This window comes from Brienomyrus brachyistius, unplaced genomic scaffold (genome assembly GCF_023856365.1).
Source record: "Brienomyrus brachyistius isolate T26 unplaced genomic scaffold, BBRACH_0.4 scaffold59, whole genome shotgun sequence".
Taxonomy (NCBI): domain Eukaryota; kingdom Metazoa; phylum Chordata; class Actinopteri; order Osteoglossiformes; family Mormyridae; genus Brienomyrus; species Brienomyrus brachyistius.
In genome coordinates, this window is record NW_026042334.1 from 160,361 (window position 1) to 178,716 (window position 18,356).

Sequence of the window (18,356 nt, forward strand, 5' to 3'; positions counted from 1 at the left end):
AGCTTCTGCTAGCGTACGTCAAACCCCCATGTTAAACAATCCAGACACAATGCAAGAAGGAGTCCTTTGCCGTTCCCATGCAGGCGGACCCACCAGAGTCCATGGGAGAGCAGTCGTATCCAAACTGCGGCTCTTTTCACTTTGAGACAGGGGCTCTTACAGCGGCCTGAAAGCCAGGGGAATGTCCCTCCCAGGAACTTTACATTCAGCCCCAGCACTCTGAGTGGTTCCCACAATTCTGACGCGCCACTCCGGGCTCCTGCATTTCTTCCTTTTGTGATTAAATGAGATGACAGTCCGGCAGTTTTACATAAGCCGCGGATGACTTGGCAACAAAAACATTTCCCGTATAAAGCGAGAGCTGGCGATCCGGACATCTTGTAAGACTTTATGTTCCCATCTCTTTTATCGGAAATGAGATCTTTTGTGTCTCACAGCCAGTGCTTTTAAAATATTTTTTATTCATCTTAAACTTCAGCTCTCTGGTTTTGCAAAAAAAATTTGAAATCCAGGCACTACTCTATCCCCTTGGCTATTGTGAGTGTGTGGAAGGCAACTGTGGGGTGCACAGCCCCCCCCCCCCCCCGCAAAACACACTCCCCCACGCACAGCGACACATGTAGTGTGCTGAGCTCTGCTTCTGGTCCAGCGATGTTCACCAGACGGGCTGAGACTGAAGGTTCCTGGTGGAATAAACCGATATGCTGCTTCATGTTACCTTCAACAACATCGTTGCTGCATGTCATCTTCTGGGGGGGGGGGGGGGGGGGGGGCATGTGTTATTACACCAAAATGAGACCAAATGATCCCGACACCTAGCAAGGGTTTTTTGTATCATGCCGTAATTAGGTAATTAGGATTAAATCATCTTGGGAATAATAATAATAATAATAATAAATAATAATAACGATCTGTCCATCCATCTTCTATACCGGCTTGTCTTATGCAGGCTCACAGAGGCCAATCCCAGTAGCAATGGCTGTGAAGCAAAAAAAAGATAAACTCCATTTAAACTGGGGTACCTTAAATCCCACAAGTTATCCAGCTAAGCAAGAAGTCCTGCTTTATCATTCAGGTCCCCTGCAATGCGGCCATTGCTTCTGGGTTATGTTCCAGACCCCGGTGTCCTTACATTGGACAAGCACGTACAGAGAATTTATGGACAGATTATATTTATTATTATTAATATTACTGAAGAAGAAGAGTTCATGTGTATATATGAAGTTTGCATGTTCTTCCTGTCTTTGCGCAGGTTTCCTCCCACAGCCCAGAAATATGTAAATATGCACAGTATTTTAGCCCTGTGATTGACTCTCCAGAACAGCTACAGTACTATTTAGCATCTAGCTTCATTGCCCATTTTTTCTACATTGATGCTTGGTTTGTTGTGGGCAATTTTTAAGCCTACAAGTTCGAAAGGTCACCTTGGAGCCCTCCTTAATTAATTAAATCAGTGGGCAAGGCCATCGTGTTACAGAGCACCTTGATATGAAGGCATGAGGAAAGGCCACATAAAGGAGATTTATGGGTAAATAGTCCATGAGGCTGCACCCGCGATGCTGTCGCCTCTGGAACTAGACTAACCCATTGAGACCTTCTGTCTCAATGTTGTCAATGTTCTCTGAGTTACAGACAAACACATATTTGAAAGTTAACAGTAGCATGTGTCATAAAAAGCTATTCCACCGAAGATAGTAATGGTATCTATTTAATGCTTTTTTTTCAGCTAGGAACGAGAGTAAAAAGCAGTATTTCCTTAATGAATGACGGGGTCAGCTTATTAATAAGTTGTTATTCTGAAGACCTTAAAGCCTTTCCGCAGGATTTTCGTTGTTTCAAAATTGTCAATGAAACCCCACAAGTGCAGTACTTCTTGTTACTGAGATATTCGATATTGAAGATAAATAGAACTATTTTGCATGGCTGAGAATACATGTTCTCACCATTGAGTCCCCTTGAAGTGTCATCAAGTGAGCAGTCATTTTATTAAGCAGTCCTTAAGTGGAATTTGTTTCAAAATCAGGCAAGGCTAACACGCTGACAACCCTGCAGTCACAGTCCTGTGTCCCCATCAGATCACACCCAAAAATAAAATCTGTAAAAGCCATCTAGATTTAGTTTACTAGTTTCTTCTTGTTCTTTAATCCCACAGTTGAGCTGAAACACAAAACTACAACTAGTATCTTCAACAATAACAAAAAAATTACATAAATCCCCATTAAATATTGATTCCCGCAAGACAGGACAGTCTACCGGAGGTTCCTGAATTTCAAATCCACCGTAATATAATCATTGATTGTCAGAATCTACATATACCCAAGTCTGTGGATTACAGGGGAGTCGGCAATTAAACCTTCTAGCTGTAAAACTAAAACAAAAAATTAAACAAACAAACTATAATATCTCTTATTGCCCCAGTATTTGGATGTATGGTCGTCCTCTTCTTTCCCTTTGCGGGCAATTCCATTTCAGGCCAAAAAAAAAAATTCTAATCATCACATCTCCATCTTCGGAGCTTGTCGCGATTCCTAACATCATGCCTGTGCTGATTTCACAAAGCCCTTTCAAGAAGAACATTAATCCATCCAATCCTCTCCATCCTTCAGAGCACAGGGCATGAATAAAGCCATAGTCTGGATAGGCTGCCAATGTTTTTTGAGGCGAAACACACGCACGCAGCTGCAAAGAGCTTTCAGAGTTAATGGTTGGCTTGAATAGCATGTCTTTGGATTGTGGGAGGAACATGAAGGACTGGAGTTAAGCCTCAAAAACTCACATATTGGGGCCTTGAACCGAGACACACATGCTGCAGACAAAACCCAGGAATCCATAAATAATCTGCTGCAGTGTGCTGACTGCGTGAGGGCGACCTGTGTGAGAGCACAAGAGCTGGACCTTACAGTCACATATCTCCTCAATTATCCCCCAAAAACGAATCACGGAGTAAACGTACCTGAAAGCTGAATATGACTCTGAATCTGACTGCCACAGTCCACAGAGACTGACGCAGCCCACATTAGTTATGAAGTCGGACAGACAGGAGTCAGCAGTAATGGTCCAGTGCTGTACCATAATGCTCTGAAACACTCCTCTTTCCCACCACTGCATATGTGATATTGATTGTAGGTAGTGTAGGGTTTTAAACGTTGTGGAGGAGAATACTGGGCATGGAGCCAGGAAAGAACAGTCTGGCTTTTGCCCTGGAGGTCTGCAGCGCCTGTCTGTAGAGCCCGCTGTGCCCCCCGTCCGATCAAAACGAAGCTCGGGCATCTTCGGCATCGCAGATCACCCTTCCCCGAGCACAGCCTCCCGCCTCTCGTCTCTGAGCTCAGGCACAGCGTCTGAAGCTCCGAAAGGCTGGTAGCAGCAGACCGGGGGCGGTAGTGGGATTAGGGAGGAGCTGGAGAGCGAAGGCTGCCCCCCCCCCCCCCCAACTCTGGTGGAGGGAACCAGTGAGCGAGGAAGAGAGAGAGAGGAGGAGGAGAGAGAAGGAGGGGAGAGCGCGAGGGGATGGCCAATGCTCCGATATTGAGAATGGAGCAGTGCTGAGGCACGCATACAGACAGAGAGAGACGGAGGGAGCGTGCATCAACAGGAGGAGTCAAGAGGAGAGATCGGCCCGGTAACTGAGAGGGACAAAAAAGTGCTTTAGACTGCGGGAGAAGGAAAAAAGTAAGAGAGGAGCGAGGAGAGGGAACCAGCAGTGGCTGTACTACCAAGGAGGCATCAGCTAGTCCAGAACTGTCATTTAAAAACAGGCAGACTTCGAGAGGCAATCCCACCCCCTCGCAAAGAGAAGACTCCCTCCGGGCCATGGCCCCTTGGCTCTTTTTGTTCATCTGCTTTGTGGGACATGGTAAGTGAACAGGGTTGGTGGGGGGGGGAGTATCCAAGAGGCACTCTTTTGTGTATTTGTGTCATGTGTGCATATCAGACAGAGGGTAAGAATCTTAACAGCAAGTTTTGTCGATTGTTTGCCGTCTGCCACAGACGCTTGCATGCCGAGTTCAGCTCAGAGCTCTGATAAAGCGCAAACTGGAAGCAGAGTGTCAGATATCACTTGCCTTTGGGGGGTGGGGGGGGGGGGGGTATATGGATGTAAACAGAGCTGTGGTGGATTTGTGAAAATGGATTTTGATGAGTAGCATTAATTCCCACGTTTGCTGTTATAAGCGTTATTTTCGCCGTGCATCCACATGTCTGCCAGGCGGCTGGCGTCTGTACCCAGTGATACAGACACTTTGTTTGGTGAGTAGCGAGTCTTCTTAAGCGACTCAGCGGATGGTGATTCTCCGAGCGATGGCCACTTAAGCATGTTTCGCGTCTCGGGAAAAAAAAAAAAAAAACACTGTCGCAGGCAGGATCAGTCCTGACGAATTACTTGCCATTTTTTTGCACAAATGTTTCAGGTATATTCCCTTCAGACAGAAAGATGAGAGGGGGCTTTCCCCTTTTTGACCACCAGGTGGTTGTCTTTAGAAAATGATCAAACTGCCGAAGCACGGTCTGAAAAGTAACAGAACTTTATCCTTGACGCCGTCCATCTACGGTGCGGCAAAGAAAGACGAGGTGCCGGTCTTTTCTCTCGACCCGTAAAAATGTCTGTGCTTTTCCTGACGCCGGTTTTTCGCCATTTGCCGTGTTGTTTTGGCAGAGCCTGCGTGTTTGTGCCCGCGTGCACGTGTGCCTCTCCGTGAATCTTAATCCCCGCCGTTACATCCGAGGCGAAGGGTGAAAATCGAGTCTTTTACGTCTCTGTCACAGGGCCTGACACTTTTGAGTGCTGTGAAATTGAAAATGTTTCACCCCCCCCCCCATCCGAGTGCGTGTCTTTACAGGCTCTTGTCTTTTCTTCTATAGCACATGTCGCACGCTACCCCTACCCCGTTTATTCACAGAATGTCGTGATCAAGGAAGCCCCACAATCCGATTGCATCCATAATGGTCTGCGTATTCCTCATTTAATCCCTCGGTTTCTCCGTCTGAGTTGGCAGCCCCGCTAATCTGAGTGCACCCAAAAGCAAACCGACATGAACACGCGCAGAGCACCTCTGTGGTAATAAAGCTTTTAATACTGCTCTCAACAGCAGTTCCAGGAGCAGTAGGTCAAGTCTTGAGATGTTCTCTGCTTTATTATCTGTTTTTATAGCTGTGTGCGCGTGTCCTGTATGTTGTGGGCTAGTTCTTTTGTTCACTTAAATTGGTCATATGATTTTGTTCCCAATTGCTCCCGAAAGACAACTTCATTCTTCGTAGAGAACTTATTGCTTCAGATCAAGGGTTGAGGACCATGGACCAAATCTGCTCCCTTTCCCCATATGCTTCCATCATTTAGATGGTCAGTTTTATACAGCCCCTAAAGGTTCATGGAACAATGTTGTAGGTACATAAGAATCCGGCAAGGGATATTATTAATAAAGGAAAACTTTATCGTAATCTTTGAAAACAGGATTTCTTACAATACTAGACAGACAATGAAATGTAAAAATTCTCAGAGAAATCAAAATAAATATACCTTAAGGAAATGAAACTTAATTATAAGATTAGATATATGCATATAGATACGTGGCTGTTGGTAAACTTAGGCAGTTCCTGTCTCCTGTGTCACTTTGACAAACCTGTTCACATTGCTTTGCTGGCTACAGTGTCATGACAGACACTAGCAGTGTTCCAGTACGTTCCGATAAAGGAGTCTCCCCTTGTCATTACGCCGTACGTGTTTTCGAATAAACGCTCCCGCTAATGACATGTTTCTGCCCGCCGTGAGACTTTGCGGCCGCATGCCGCGGAAGCGCTCGCGCGTGCCCACCGCCACAGCGTGCCTCGAAAGGTTTGCATCCGGGGCTATGCAACTGTCATCCTAGTGTGAATAAACACACTCCCTGCTCCGTCGACGCTGTCACGTCAGGGAGAGCCACTTAGACACAATAGATGTCCCCCTGTATTGAGGGCAAAATCCAGCTTGCTGTAAAATTAAATTTATTCAGTTAGTAGCATAATATAAGATAATATAAGCAGTGGCAGGCAGCATGCGCTAACAGCAGCTCCTGCTACGTTTTACCGGTCCCTGGGGTGCGTTCCCCCATAGCTAATTCTTGTTTTACAAATTATCTCTGTGTTTATGTCATCGCTCGTGTCGACACAGGCGGCAGGAAATGGCGACGGGAAAACAAATAGGAAGCATGGCGGAGACGTCTGCTCTGCTTCCCAACCCTTCGGACAAAGGCAGCTCAGCACACGTCACCTCTCGGAGAGGCTTTTCTGTGTCTCGTCAGACGCGCCGGACCGGCCATGTGTAGTATGTAGGGCAACAACAGTCCAGGGCTCTGGGCACCCCCGGCGTCCGATTGGCTGAGGCATAGGTCACAGGGGTGGGGTTGCCTGACCTTACTGTGCAGTGAGCCGTAACAGCGTTATGCAGGCCAGGTAAAAGGCTTCTCTTTGTGGTTGCTGACTGGCTCAAATGCCTTAGAGTAACAGAATAGTATTCAGATACCTAACACAGTGCATCTAAGATTCAAGTATGGGTATTTTCGATTGACGCGTATTACCTTTGGACTGTGAAAAGTTCCAACGCATTATGAGGATCATAGCTGTAATGAGTGGAACGTGGTGGAAAATTAACAAGGAATTTTTCCTTGACACCTGGTCAGCCCTTTGCCATGCATGTTGCGCTCATAACTCACGAGGGCCAGTATAGCACATCAGCGGCTGCTTCTCTCTCTCTCTCTCTCTCTCTCTCTCCCCCTCTCTGCTTCTAACCTCCACCTTTCCCTCTTGCTCCCTCACTCTCAGTCAGCTCTAGTCCCCGAAGTGCTCAGTCACCAACCTCCCACCGAGCTGAACCGTCCCGAAATACCACAAAGTGGGTTGTTTTACTGCCTGAGCGTTAATTTAACTTTTTTTCTGTCATTTGCCACCAGATTATTGCTAAAGACTCATTATTCTAGCTACTGGGGCTCTAACCGTACATATTTCTACATTCACATTATCAAAATATCAGCAAAATGCTATGGTTAGTCATATGGATTTGTGCATGGAGTAAAACTATGATGAAATATTCAAATCACAGAAAAAAAAACATCCCATTAAAACATATGCTGCTTTTGTTACACCCTTGGCATCAGACAAAGGACCGTGTATTTGTCAGTTACACAGATGGAACTGTAACAATTTACATATGCAATGCCTGATTTATTCATTAATGAATTAAAGCAACAATAATCCTATAACATCGCTTTGGTTTTGCTTTTCTTTACTCCCGTGATGCATACCGACAAACAGACATGTTGGTTTGAATGCTTTGGTTTGGGTGCCCTTGTCTCCTTAGCTGGTTTTCCTTCCCTGAAGTACCTCCTAAAGCAGGGGTAGGTAATCTTAGCCGCAGAGGGTCGCTGTGTGTGCAAGTTTTAGCTGCAACTTCCTAATCAGATTACTAATTCGAGGACTGATTGGCTGAAAAGTCGTCACGCCTGAGTTTGGACAGCTGACCTAAAGGTCACCCCAAAAACTTGCATACAAACTGGCCCTTTGCGGATAAGATCAGCCACCCCTGGCTTAGACGGATGGATGTGTAAGACAGATGGTTTCGAGTCTTCAGGCTACGTGGTGAGAGACAGAAAATGGTACCGATTGCCTGTTTGTACTAATACAAAAATGCATAAATTCATCAGCCCCCCGCAGATATCCTTCCTTCTATTGCACTGTAGCTCATCTTCTCGGATATTTCTAGAATGGTTACTTTACTCTGCTTCCTAACTTGTGATATGATCTATTATTCTTTGCCCCATCATTTCGTACGCCGGCACGTGTTTGCTGAGTCAATTAACATCATCTAACGACAAGAACGATGAATGCTGACAGGGGTCTCGGCATGTCGCGATCTGGGTATGCGCGAGGCTCGCTTTTAGGTGCTAAGTAAGCCAGTGAAAGTGCTTTGTGCCACACTGCAATCACTCTGCTCTAAAAAAACAGAAGGCACTGCTAAATCTACTTAGCCTTGAACCCTAATATTACTGCTTTTAAGTACCCTAGAAAGACCACCCCCCCCCCCTCCCACTCACCCCCATCTCCCAACCTCTCATTTACTGTCTACCTCTTACTAGCTTCCCTCAGTGGATTTCTTTCCTGGGGGGGGGGGATTTCATCCAGATTGGAGGACTCTCAACAAGAAGAATTACCCCGGATTACATGGCAGCCAGGCGTGCGATATTAAGTAATTCGGCCAGCTGTTGCTATGATTGCTGGATCACCTGAGCAGCAGCAAAGAAGCCTGAGCTCAATGCCCCCCCCCCCCCCCCCAGGGCTACCTACCCTCCACCTGCTTCACTTTTTCTATGCATTCATGGCGGGGGATACAACCACAGAATGGTAGGGGTGGTATGGGTTGGGCGCAAGGCTCCAAAAACAAAACTAAGCGACAGCTGGATTCCCCCCCCCCCCCCCCCCCCCCAGCTTGAGTTGTAAGGCTGGAACCGCATCAGGCTGCTTCTGCCTGACAGATTATGGTGAGGATTAATGGTCTCTAAATTGCTGCCTAATGCACATGAGACAACAGTGATGATAACCGCCCCCCCCCACCCCACCTACCCAGACATACATGCTCCCCGTGGAGAATCTGAATTATGAGTCTGAGACTCTTCACTGGGCTTCAGTGGGACTCGGGAATATGTAGTTTAGACAGATGTCAGTGTATCGCTGTGTTCTGACCTCGTAATCACTGTCAGTCATCCTTCAAAATGGCCACTGTTCTCATTACGTGATACTCAACCTGCAAATACCACCAATCCTAAGGCACTTTATCCTATACTTTTTATACATTCTCTTCCATAATTTATAAACGACGTTAGTTTTTGTGTAATATTTATACCTTCCAGAGGAAATCTGGGTTAAGGACAAAGGCTGTACCCCTCCTGGATTTACCTTTTAAGCCTTTTATTTTGAGTCTAGTCCTAGAGAATTATGAGCTCATCCATAGTTGTTCCTAAACTACAAAGTTTATTAATACATCTTGATGTGTGTGGGAGGGGAGAGAGGGGTAGGCTTGGGAAAAAGCACAGACTTCCACAGATGGAACCGATAATGAAATAAGTTATTTAATTTCAAGCCGAGTGACATTTGACTACATGCAATTGCCGTGCTCCCCGGTTTCACTTCCACACCTGGGCTTCTGGGTTGATTACCAGCATAAAATGTCAAGTTCGGGGCTGCCTTAATGCTAATAGTTAGTGAGCTAGCTGCCTGCACACTGCACAGAAGAAATGGGGGCTTTTATTCGGAGCTGGTGTTTCGCAGATGGCTTAAAATGAAAAGTGTGCCTGATGTAGGAGGTAGATTCCTCTTTGTATTCTTTGTTCCTGTTTTGTTGTTTTAATGTGTTGTGTTTGGTTACTTTGCAATGTTGTTCAGGAGAAACAGCTCGTTTAATGAGAGACGCTAATGATGCTAAATATCACTTACAGAGCAAGATGGAAGCCTTATTCTCGGAAGTGTTACAGAGGTCAATATTATTGTTAATTAGCATATTTTTTGAAAAAATAAAAAAAAGAATGGTGGCTTTCCAGAGACTGCTGGAGCTATCGGCTAACCATCTGCTCTGCGTACAGCGTTGCAGGTTGTGACAGGCATGTTTCATAGAGTACGACAAGGGCAAGGGTTCATCTGTGACAGTGTGCCCTGCCTTGCCTTCATTAAACTGCACTCTTCCGGGAGACATTTGGTAAAAGACCAATGCAAGCCCACACCATCATCACTGGCCAATGAAAGCCCGTGCCATCATAACCACCCAATGAAACACCGAGCCATCATCAGCAGCCATTGAAGGCCTGCGCCATCAACACCAGCCAATGAAAGCTACACCATCATCAGTTGACCAATGAAAGCTTGTGCCGTCATAACTGGCCAATGGAAGCCGACACCATCATCGCCTAAAAGTCATTAGCAGTAGCGATTTCTGCATTTGCGTGGTTGCCTTTGCACTCGGCTCCACCTGGCGAGCGCACTGATGAGATCTGATGAGTGCACAGTGGATCTGGGCAGGGGGTGTTGCTTTTCAGCTGTGAAGCTGCAAGCAACTGAGGGACTGGGTAGCTGAACCGAGAACAGCTTGGAAGTTTGTTGGGAGTTTCTGGGACAGCCAACTTTCAAATGTGGACGAGCCTCCCTCTCTCTCTCCCTCCCTCTCCCATCACCTATTTAGAAGCCCCAAAATGGAAGCTCTGAGGACTGCACATGTCTGCATATTCAAAAGTTTCTGATATTATGCATATGCCATGCTTTTGTGGGTATTGCCATGTTATGACAATTATGTCAGTGAGCCTCACTTGTAGGCGGCGTGTCACCTGCAGATAAATGGACACACCTTCCTGCATCTGTAATAGAATTTCAGTGGCAGCAATTGCTTTTGCTAAAGACGCAGGTAGTTCTCCCACCCAATGGGGGCGCACTTTCGTAGCGAGGGCAATCCACCATTAGCAGACAGCGCACCTACAATCCGGCTCTGACTAATCCACACTCGTTAATTCTGCTCCGGTGAGCTAGCATTGGTCCTCTGTTGAACAGGTCCCAGGTTTCTCCCCCACCCCAGTAACTGCCTGTGGCAGCACCTTGCTCTAAACTGGAAAGATGTTTTATTCAGCAATGAGCTGGGTGGGGGGGTGGGGGGCACCGGGCGTGAAATGGAGCAGCGATGTGGAAAGCTCAGATCTCCGAGCTTGAACTGGGGCTTCCTGAAAGGGGCAAACTTTTTTTACTTTTCGCTGGTTTTCTGAACGAGAACCATGGATATCAGTGACAGCAGAGGGCATGTGAATAAATGGCACAGGGAAGCCTATGGAATAGGGGTCTTCTCTGAACCAGCAAAGGACCCTCCTCATCAAAGAACCTCATTATCAGGTTTATTGTGGCACGTAGATGCAGGGAATCTGACACCAAGCGTAGAAGCTCTGTCAAAGTGACACACATTTTCTATGGTTTTTGTCTTTCTGGTCCATATTAAAGCCACTACTCTAGGCTCTCAATCACCCCATGCCACCGTGCCTCTCCTCTGATTAACAGATAGCCTGCTATGAACTCTGCGTCCCACTAATAATGCTTTCTCAGGAGATACCCATTCTTAACTCATTGTGGTCCCGCCCCCATCTTGCACCCCACAGCAAGGAGCTGGAACCTATTGTCACTCCTCATTGAAAACGTTTCTTCTATCACTGAATGAAGATCCACCCTTCATCTCTCTGCTGTATCTCTTCACACTGCCGGAGGAGCAAACCGCTTTATTTGTCTCTCCGAGGCGCTGTGGTAACACTTCCGCCCACGCGGGTCGGATGGACTGCCCGGCTGCTCTCCCATTTCGTCTGTGTAAGCTCTGCCCCGGCACCTCTCAAAGCCCCGATCCACCTACAGCCAGCCAAGACAAGCTGTCGCTCATTGTAACGGATGGGTTCAGAAACCCTGTGAAAATAAGGCCACCTAAGAGCGCCACCCCCCCCCCCCACCCCCCCTCCGGTGCTGGCCTCAGCATCTTTGGCCATATTTATACACAGCATCTGCTCGAGATCCAACAGATTCATTTTCCCCTTCCTGCCTCTCATTGGCCCACTTTCTCCTTGCTGGCCGGCCTCTGCCGTCCTGCACTTCATTGCCATGGAATGTCAGGGATCTTCCACATCAATCTGTAGAAATAAACAAAAAAAACCAAACAGAAATAAAGCTACAATTAATCAGCCCCGATGCTTCCGTGAAACGATCTGAAGGCAGTGAGGTCCTGTCACTATTACTTAAATTAATTTATTTTTTAAACTGAAGCGCAAGCATCGTTTTATATTGCGGTTGGTCTACTTTTTTTCTTGCCGGTGTCGCTGTTGAAAAATGCTAATGGACGATAGGCTGGTTAAATGATTTGCTACCCTTTCAAATAATCTGGCAGGCATTCCCATCTGGCCCACTTCCCGAGCGAATTGACAGCGGTCATCACTCAATCCCAGGGGGACATTAGTGCAAATCACAAAGCCGCATCGGAGTCACCACTCTCAATTGGCCACTGACCAAGACTGAAGTGGAAGGCTCCAGCCTAAAGAAGCCAACTTGAATGGCCTAGTACCGGTGAAACTGCTTTCGGTCAGCCAGCCTGCTCGGTCATCGTTGTGGTCCTGATTGCACTGGATATAGTGTCATGATGTGGGCAGAGTTTGGGGGTGGAGGGGAGGTGAGTCGTATCATTTTACAAGATGGAAAACCCAAGGGATGGAGAGGTGGGTAGAGGGGGCTGATAAATCAGTGTTCCTCATTCCAGTCCTTGGGGACCCCCAGACAGTCTATAGTTTTTGCTCCCACCACTCTTGAACCAAACGATGAAGAACACCAAGTACCCGGTACAGTTGCTGCTGGAAGGGAGCAAAAACATATATCCTCTCTGGAGGTCCCAGAGAACTGGGTTGAGAAACACTGTGACAACCCAAAACTGGATTAGAGAAATCTTATAAAGAGGACCTTGTCCTCTGACAAAGGAACCACAGAGGATGTCATCAAGACATGCACACAGCTAAGCATAAAATCTAGAAGAGGCAGTTTGCAGTAACATACAGACAGTTATTTTGATTTTCACTCGTTAGTTTGATTGTGGGTCATGCCTTGTCAGTTGACATGTTCATCCGCTGATTCCACGGACACCGTTTTGGAACAAACGTGATTCCTGTAAACCTAGAAACTGCTCCGACCGTAGCGCTTCTCTACATGCATGAGCAAGCTTGTTTGTGGATTTGATGATGGGTACCAGCCCCAAAGCCCTGATTTTAGTCTAGCTGAACAATGCTTAGTTAAACCAATACAAATGACTGTTTGTTTGGCTAATACTATATGCTAAATTTAGCCCTTTTTAATGTAAGCATTTTTGCAAAATAAGCAATTGTGAAGGTTGTGGTGATAAAGCTATTGCCTTTTCTTGAAATTTCTCACAGATTACAAGCATGAAAATGCTTTGTTGCCATCTTATGCGATTCTGCTAATTGCGTTTACGCACGATGAGCATGTCATAACCCCACACCCTGCCAAATTACACCACTCGCTTCATTTCATACATTACAAACACATAAAGTCCCACCAAGAACAGCAGTTCTCAGCTACTTGACCCTGCAGGCAGCGGCCATATTTCTGATGAATTTGCATTTCATGGAATTCCGGCAATTAAGCCAGTGTGTCATGTGATATCAGCAGCATGGGAGATGGGAAATACAGCAAAGGACCTTTTGAGGAGGTGAAACCTGGCAGGTATGACCCCAAATTCACCCCCCCTCCCCGCCATCCCCGGCCCCCCCGCCCACCAAATGTGCACTCCACCTCAAAAAGACCTTGTGCACAGACTATGAGAATTATTTACCGCACTTAATTAAAATCATTTTGCAGAGACACATCTACAAAGCCTCTTGTTATATACACTATTTATTTGATGCCATTCGAGAAGGTGGTCACCTACCTCGTAAAATCTGGATCCCCTGCTGTCCAGAGACTCTCTTCCAGATGGACAGAAGTGCTACAGAGTCAATGATGAGTCTTTTGTCAGGAAATAATCTATGTCCTGTTTGTAGAGCCCTGTTTTAATATTAGCTGAATACTGATGCTGCTATCATTCTTGCTGAAAGACTCTATTGTTATTGTTGGATTAACTCGATTTGATAATCAGTATCACAGAGAGAAATGGGATACAGTGAAATTAACATCGTCATGTGTGTATCTATTTACTTGTTGCATTGTCATGACGTGCGAGACGGACTCGAGGGCAGGCGTTTGGCAGATGGCAACAAAAGGGGTTTTTACTTGGGGCCAAAATAGGAACCGGGATATAAATCGGACCACAAGGACAGTAAGGGAAATGATTTCAGTCATCGGAGTACGGTACGCAGGACTAAGAAGCCCATTTACTTATGGGACTAATGAAGGGTTGTCACAATGCAGGTGTAGATGGTTAGTGCCATGAGACTGGGGAACAAAAGAGACACACCCAGGAAGAATCAGAAGGGATCTGAAGGACCAGCAGTGACCCCTGCTGGTTAGACCAGGAGATGGATTGGACAGGTTGTGCCATACAACGTAAGCACACAGAACATCAGGTGGAGCACCTGAAGGAAAAGTCCAACAAAACAGAACCAAAAATGTGCATCTCTCAGTTTGCCGTTTCTGCAGATGCCAAAACAATACGAGAAAAATCCTTTCATGATGAAACTGCAGGTCAAGGCCGGCGACGTCACATAGAGTGATGGCACCAGCAGGGGCAAAAAAAAAAATGTGGGAGATTGCCATTCGTTCGAGAATCCGTATATCCCAGACAGCCCCCTTCTCTCGGGAGTGGAGATGGGAAATCCGTGTGTCAATCGAAGTTCAGGCCAATTAGCAACCCCGATGACAGGCCATCCCGCCCACAAAGAAGACAGCCCACCCACAAGCTCTACCTATCACATTTGTGGACATAATGAGAAGGGACGATGAATCGGAACCTATTTCATTTTGTTCCGTTCCAGTTTGGGGCTAGTGTGGGCAAACAGCTTAAACCAGGGGTCGGCAACCATATCCGCAAAAGGCCGGTGTATATGCGGGTTTTTGGGATAACCTTTAGGTTAGCTGTTCAAAGCCAGGTGTGAGGACTCAGCCAATTAGTCCTCTAATTAGGGAGTTACATTGGAAATCCACATGCACAGTGACTCTTTCTGGATAGGATTTCACATCCCTGGCTTAGACCTACGAAAAGTAAGCCAGCGAGTGAGGGACCTTCGCATCAATTTGATCAGGCTTCTGCTGCATTAATGTCGTTGGTTTTTCCTTGCATGAGGCTTCGGGAGAAATGGTGCCCTATGTGTGATTTTGTTGGCCTTGCTCAAGCGGCATGGCGACGACATGCGTTTGGATCAGAATCCCTGAGTGGAAAGGGAGATACGTAGCGGTCCTCAACTCCCCCCTCGTGGCCCTCTGCTTGCCTCCCGGCCCTGGAAGCACTGCAGAAGGAGGAGGGAGTCATCATCTTCAGTCGTCGCCGTGGAATTTGTCATCTCAAAATTAATGATGGAGCTGGAGCTGGGGCAGCCTCTGCTGGAGACGTGAACCAGATTTCAACCTGCAATCCCAAGGGGATTTGGGGGGGCTGGTGCTAGGATGAGCACTCAAGGGAGGGAGGGGGTGGCTTGTAGATGAGTGCCTACACCAAGCCAGAAACCCCCCTCCCCCCCATGCCTGTGGGGGTCCCCAGCCTGGCTCCGCACATCCCCCCTGCCCCGAAAGTAGAGCAAGTTGCCAACCATGCTGGGGATGAGCAAGGTGCTTTGTCAGGCGGACTGCACTGCATCATTAGGAAAGACGGCCCTAATAAATGAAGGCGGTGGACTGCTGTGAACAAACAGCCTAATGGAAATAAAGTGCAAATTATTATCACCGAAGGACGGGTGTGGAGAGCGAGAGCGACGCTGGCAGAGACGGTGTTATTACAGAGGCAAATTACCACTTTGAAAAGGGAAAATATGTTTTCATTTTCATTATTATTTATAATGAAAGTGAGGGAGGAAAGCAGGCAAAATGCTGTGCAATATTCCACCACCCAAGCCTCCCTCCACCCGCCCGACCACCTCCTGCGTTTACCCCCCACCACCGCCAGCACCATACACCCCCTTCCCCTACAGAAGCCACGCTCTACTAATACAGCTTGTCTGGAGAAAGCCTGCCAGGATATGTCATTAGGATGCTTAGAGACGTGGAAGAGGGTGCCGGGAGATGGGAGGTGAAGAGGAGCAGGCCGTCTAGGGAGGGAGTTTGTCAGGTGCAATCAGTGTGATAACCTCCCACGTCAGGGGACGGGGGACGGGGGACGGGGGACGGGGGGACTGAGGAATTGGGGCACAACACGGACCCCGAGGGCAGAAAGGGCAGTACATTCGAAATGATGTGAAGGGAGCTGAGAGATACATAGGGTGCAGGGAGGTGGGGGAGCTGTCTGTCTCTTAGGGGTCGCCTGTCAGAGCTGCTGTGTGTATCCTCTAATGTATAATGATGAGTTTTTAACCTCCGTCAGGTTTTCAAACACCCGGCGATGATCGGTGTTTGCAAACGAGGCCAGATCCCAGCCCTTATAAATGCTAATGTACTCAGAACATTTATCGCTTGGTCATCTGCATTGATTTTGCCTAATTGACACAATATAATTACAGGCCTGAATTAAAGCGAGATCGAAAGTGTTCCCCAATCTCAGGCACCGGGATTATTTCACTCGGAGATCCTTAGAATCTGCTTTGTTTGTTATATGGTGTTCTGAGCATCGGACCATCAATTCCCGTAATTCTGCTGTCTTCTGTACTCGAAGTTCAGCGCCGCTTTCATCTCACCAACATTGCGTCGGTGTGTGTTTCTAACATTTTACGGTGAAGTTATGCGTCACACACAGAGTACGAGATAGACATAGACAAGTGCAAGCTTAAAGGCGAAAATGGAGTTACACGGGTCAAGGAAAAGGAGCAACGCAATAGTGTTTTCGATCACATGTCCGTGGTGATGAGGAACGAGCCGGAATTCTGTTCATTTCGTTTTGTTCGCAGCGAGCTCACTTGTGGTCAGGTGATCAGGCGCCACCAAAGAGAGTTTGTAGCAATTGTGTAGGAGGTCAATGTTCACTAAGGGGGAACCAGGGTGACTATGAGGGACATCAGGAGAGGTGTGGAAAGAGGTGTGTGAGGGTGGAGGAGGAGAGGTAAGCAGCGAGTGGAAGGAACCCAGGGGGCGCGCAGAGACCATGGCAGGTCCACGGTGCAAAGGTGCCAGGATGAGTTTGTCATTCAGACTACTGACTCATGGGGGGGGCGTACAGGAAAATGGTACCTTCCTGTGGCACACAGAATGTGTCAGATTACTGGGGGTGCATAAAAAGTAAAATATCATAATGGGGTGATGGAAAGGCATCCATGTGACGGGAGCCACTACCTATTCAGGATGATGCATGGGGTCGAGCAGTGAACTTCCCCTTCAGGTAGTGAACTGGAAAGTCGAGCCATTTGAATGGACAAAACTACCCACTGCAGCCCCGTTGCTGGAGGGAGGCAGCTAACCATACAGTGCCGTATATGAAGGGCCATCGTCTACAGATATCTATCTATCTATCTATCTATCTATCTATCTATCTATCTAAGATTGGGAAACACGGCCATGGACAGGCATGCCATCAATCCTAGTGGGGGTGGGTTTGAAAACGCCAGCCTGCGGTAAAATCCGTGCGGCACGAGCTCCGGTAAATAACGCCTCGTACCATCCATGGCATTTCTCATGACGCCATGGCAACGCAGCGACACCCGGCGAGGTGTCCCGCTTTCCGAGTCATTACGCCCCGTCGCTAAGCTATCATTCCCGGAAACGGCGAGCTGACGGAAGACACCCGGATAGGGGTGGCGTTGACGCGATCACTCTGATGACCGGCGCTGCCAGCCGGCTCTTTCATCGGCACTCCTGATGGGAAGCTACCCGGTGACACTCCGCGGGTCGTCGGAAATAATTGAAAGGCACGACTCGCAGGCTCCTCGCTGTCTTTTCGGGAAGCGTTCTCCTGCCTCCTGTTCTCAAGGGGCTGTCTGGCCCGCAAGACACCCTCACCTCCCTTCCTCGGCTGTTAGCGGGTGCGTGCGGGGTGGAGTGTGCGGGGGGGGGGGTATCATTACCAGGAAGATGGAGCTTTGAGTTGGCAAAAGGGAGGGCACATGAAAAATTCACAAGAAGAAAAATACAAGGGGTGCTCACCTTGGTAACCCCCTGTGCCGTGACCCTATCCCATAATCCTCAGCACAGTTGGAGAAGGACCTAGGATTAAAAGTCTCTTTCAGTTCATTTAATGTATCAAATTAAAACTTCTCCAGCATAAAGTGGGCCATCAGCGAGGGAAAAATAATAATCCACAGCTACAACCTTGGTAAATGAGACATCTTGGAGGCCTGCAATGCAGCCCGGAGATCAGAAAGAGGACCCAGTTAAGATTACTCTGCCCCAGTGGTGAAACCCCATAATTTCACACCCAATTAATACCGATTAAGCACTTTGGGGTAATTACCCTAGGTAGGGACCCATTCAAAAATAATTTTGAAAAAAGAGAAAAAAACTATAGAATAACTCCCCAGTGAATGTAAAGCTGGTATTCATTTCATCCTTGTATGAATAGCTATAACCCCTCCCTCCGAAAAAAAAAATGGATTAATGATGCTCACTGTATTTTATCAGACGTGTTCTGTTTCATTGGTAACAAATGTATCTCTAGTCTTTATGTGGGTTCTTAAGTGTCAGACAAAGCACCCTGCGAGAGCGTCTCTTTCAAAGAGACGTCAAATTAAAGGCGAATCGAAAGC

The 18,356-nt window shown here is 47.3% G+C and overlaps 1 protein-coding gene across 4 annotated transcripts in view; it reads left to right on the top strand.

The window, feature by feature from the left end:
- Positions 1–3,495: 3,495 nt before the first annotated feature.
- Positions 3,496–18,356, top strand: part of kirrel3b (kirre like nephrin family adhesion molecule 3b) — a 146,631-nt gene continuing 131,770 nt past the window's right edge. For all 4 annotated transcript variants that reach the window (XM_049001574.1, XM_049001576.1, XM_049001577.1 and 1 more), the window contains exon 1: positions 3,496–3,856. In XM_049001574.1, the coding sequence (XP_048857531.1) occupies positions 3,814–3,856 (43 nt within the window). In that variant the 5' untranslated portion in view covers positions 3,496–3,813. The remainder of the gene's footprint in view (positions 3,857–18,356) is intronic.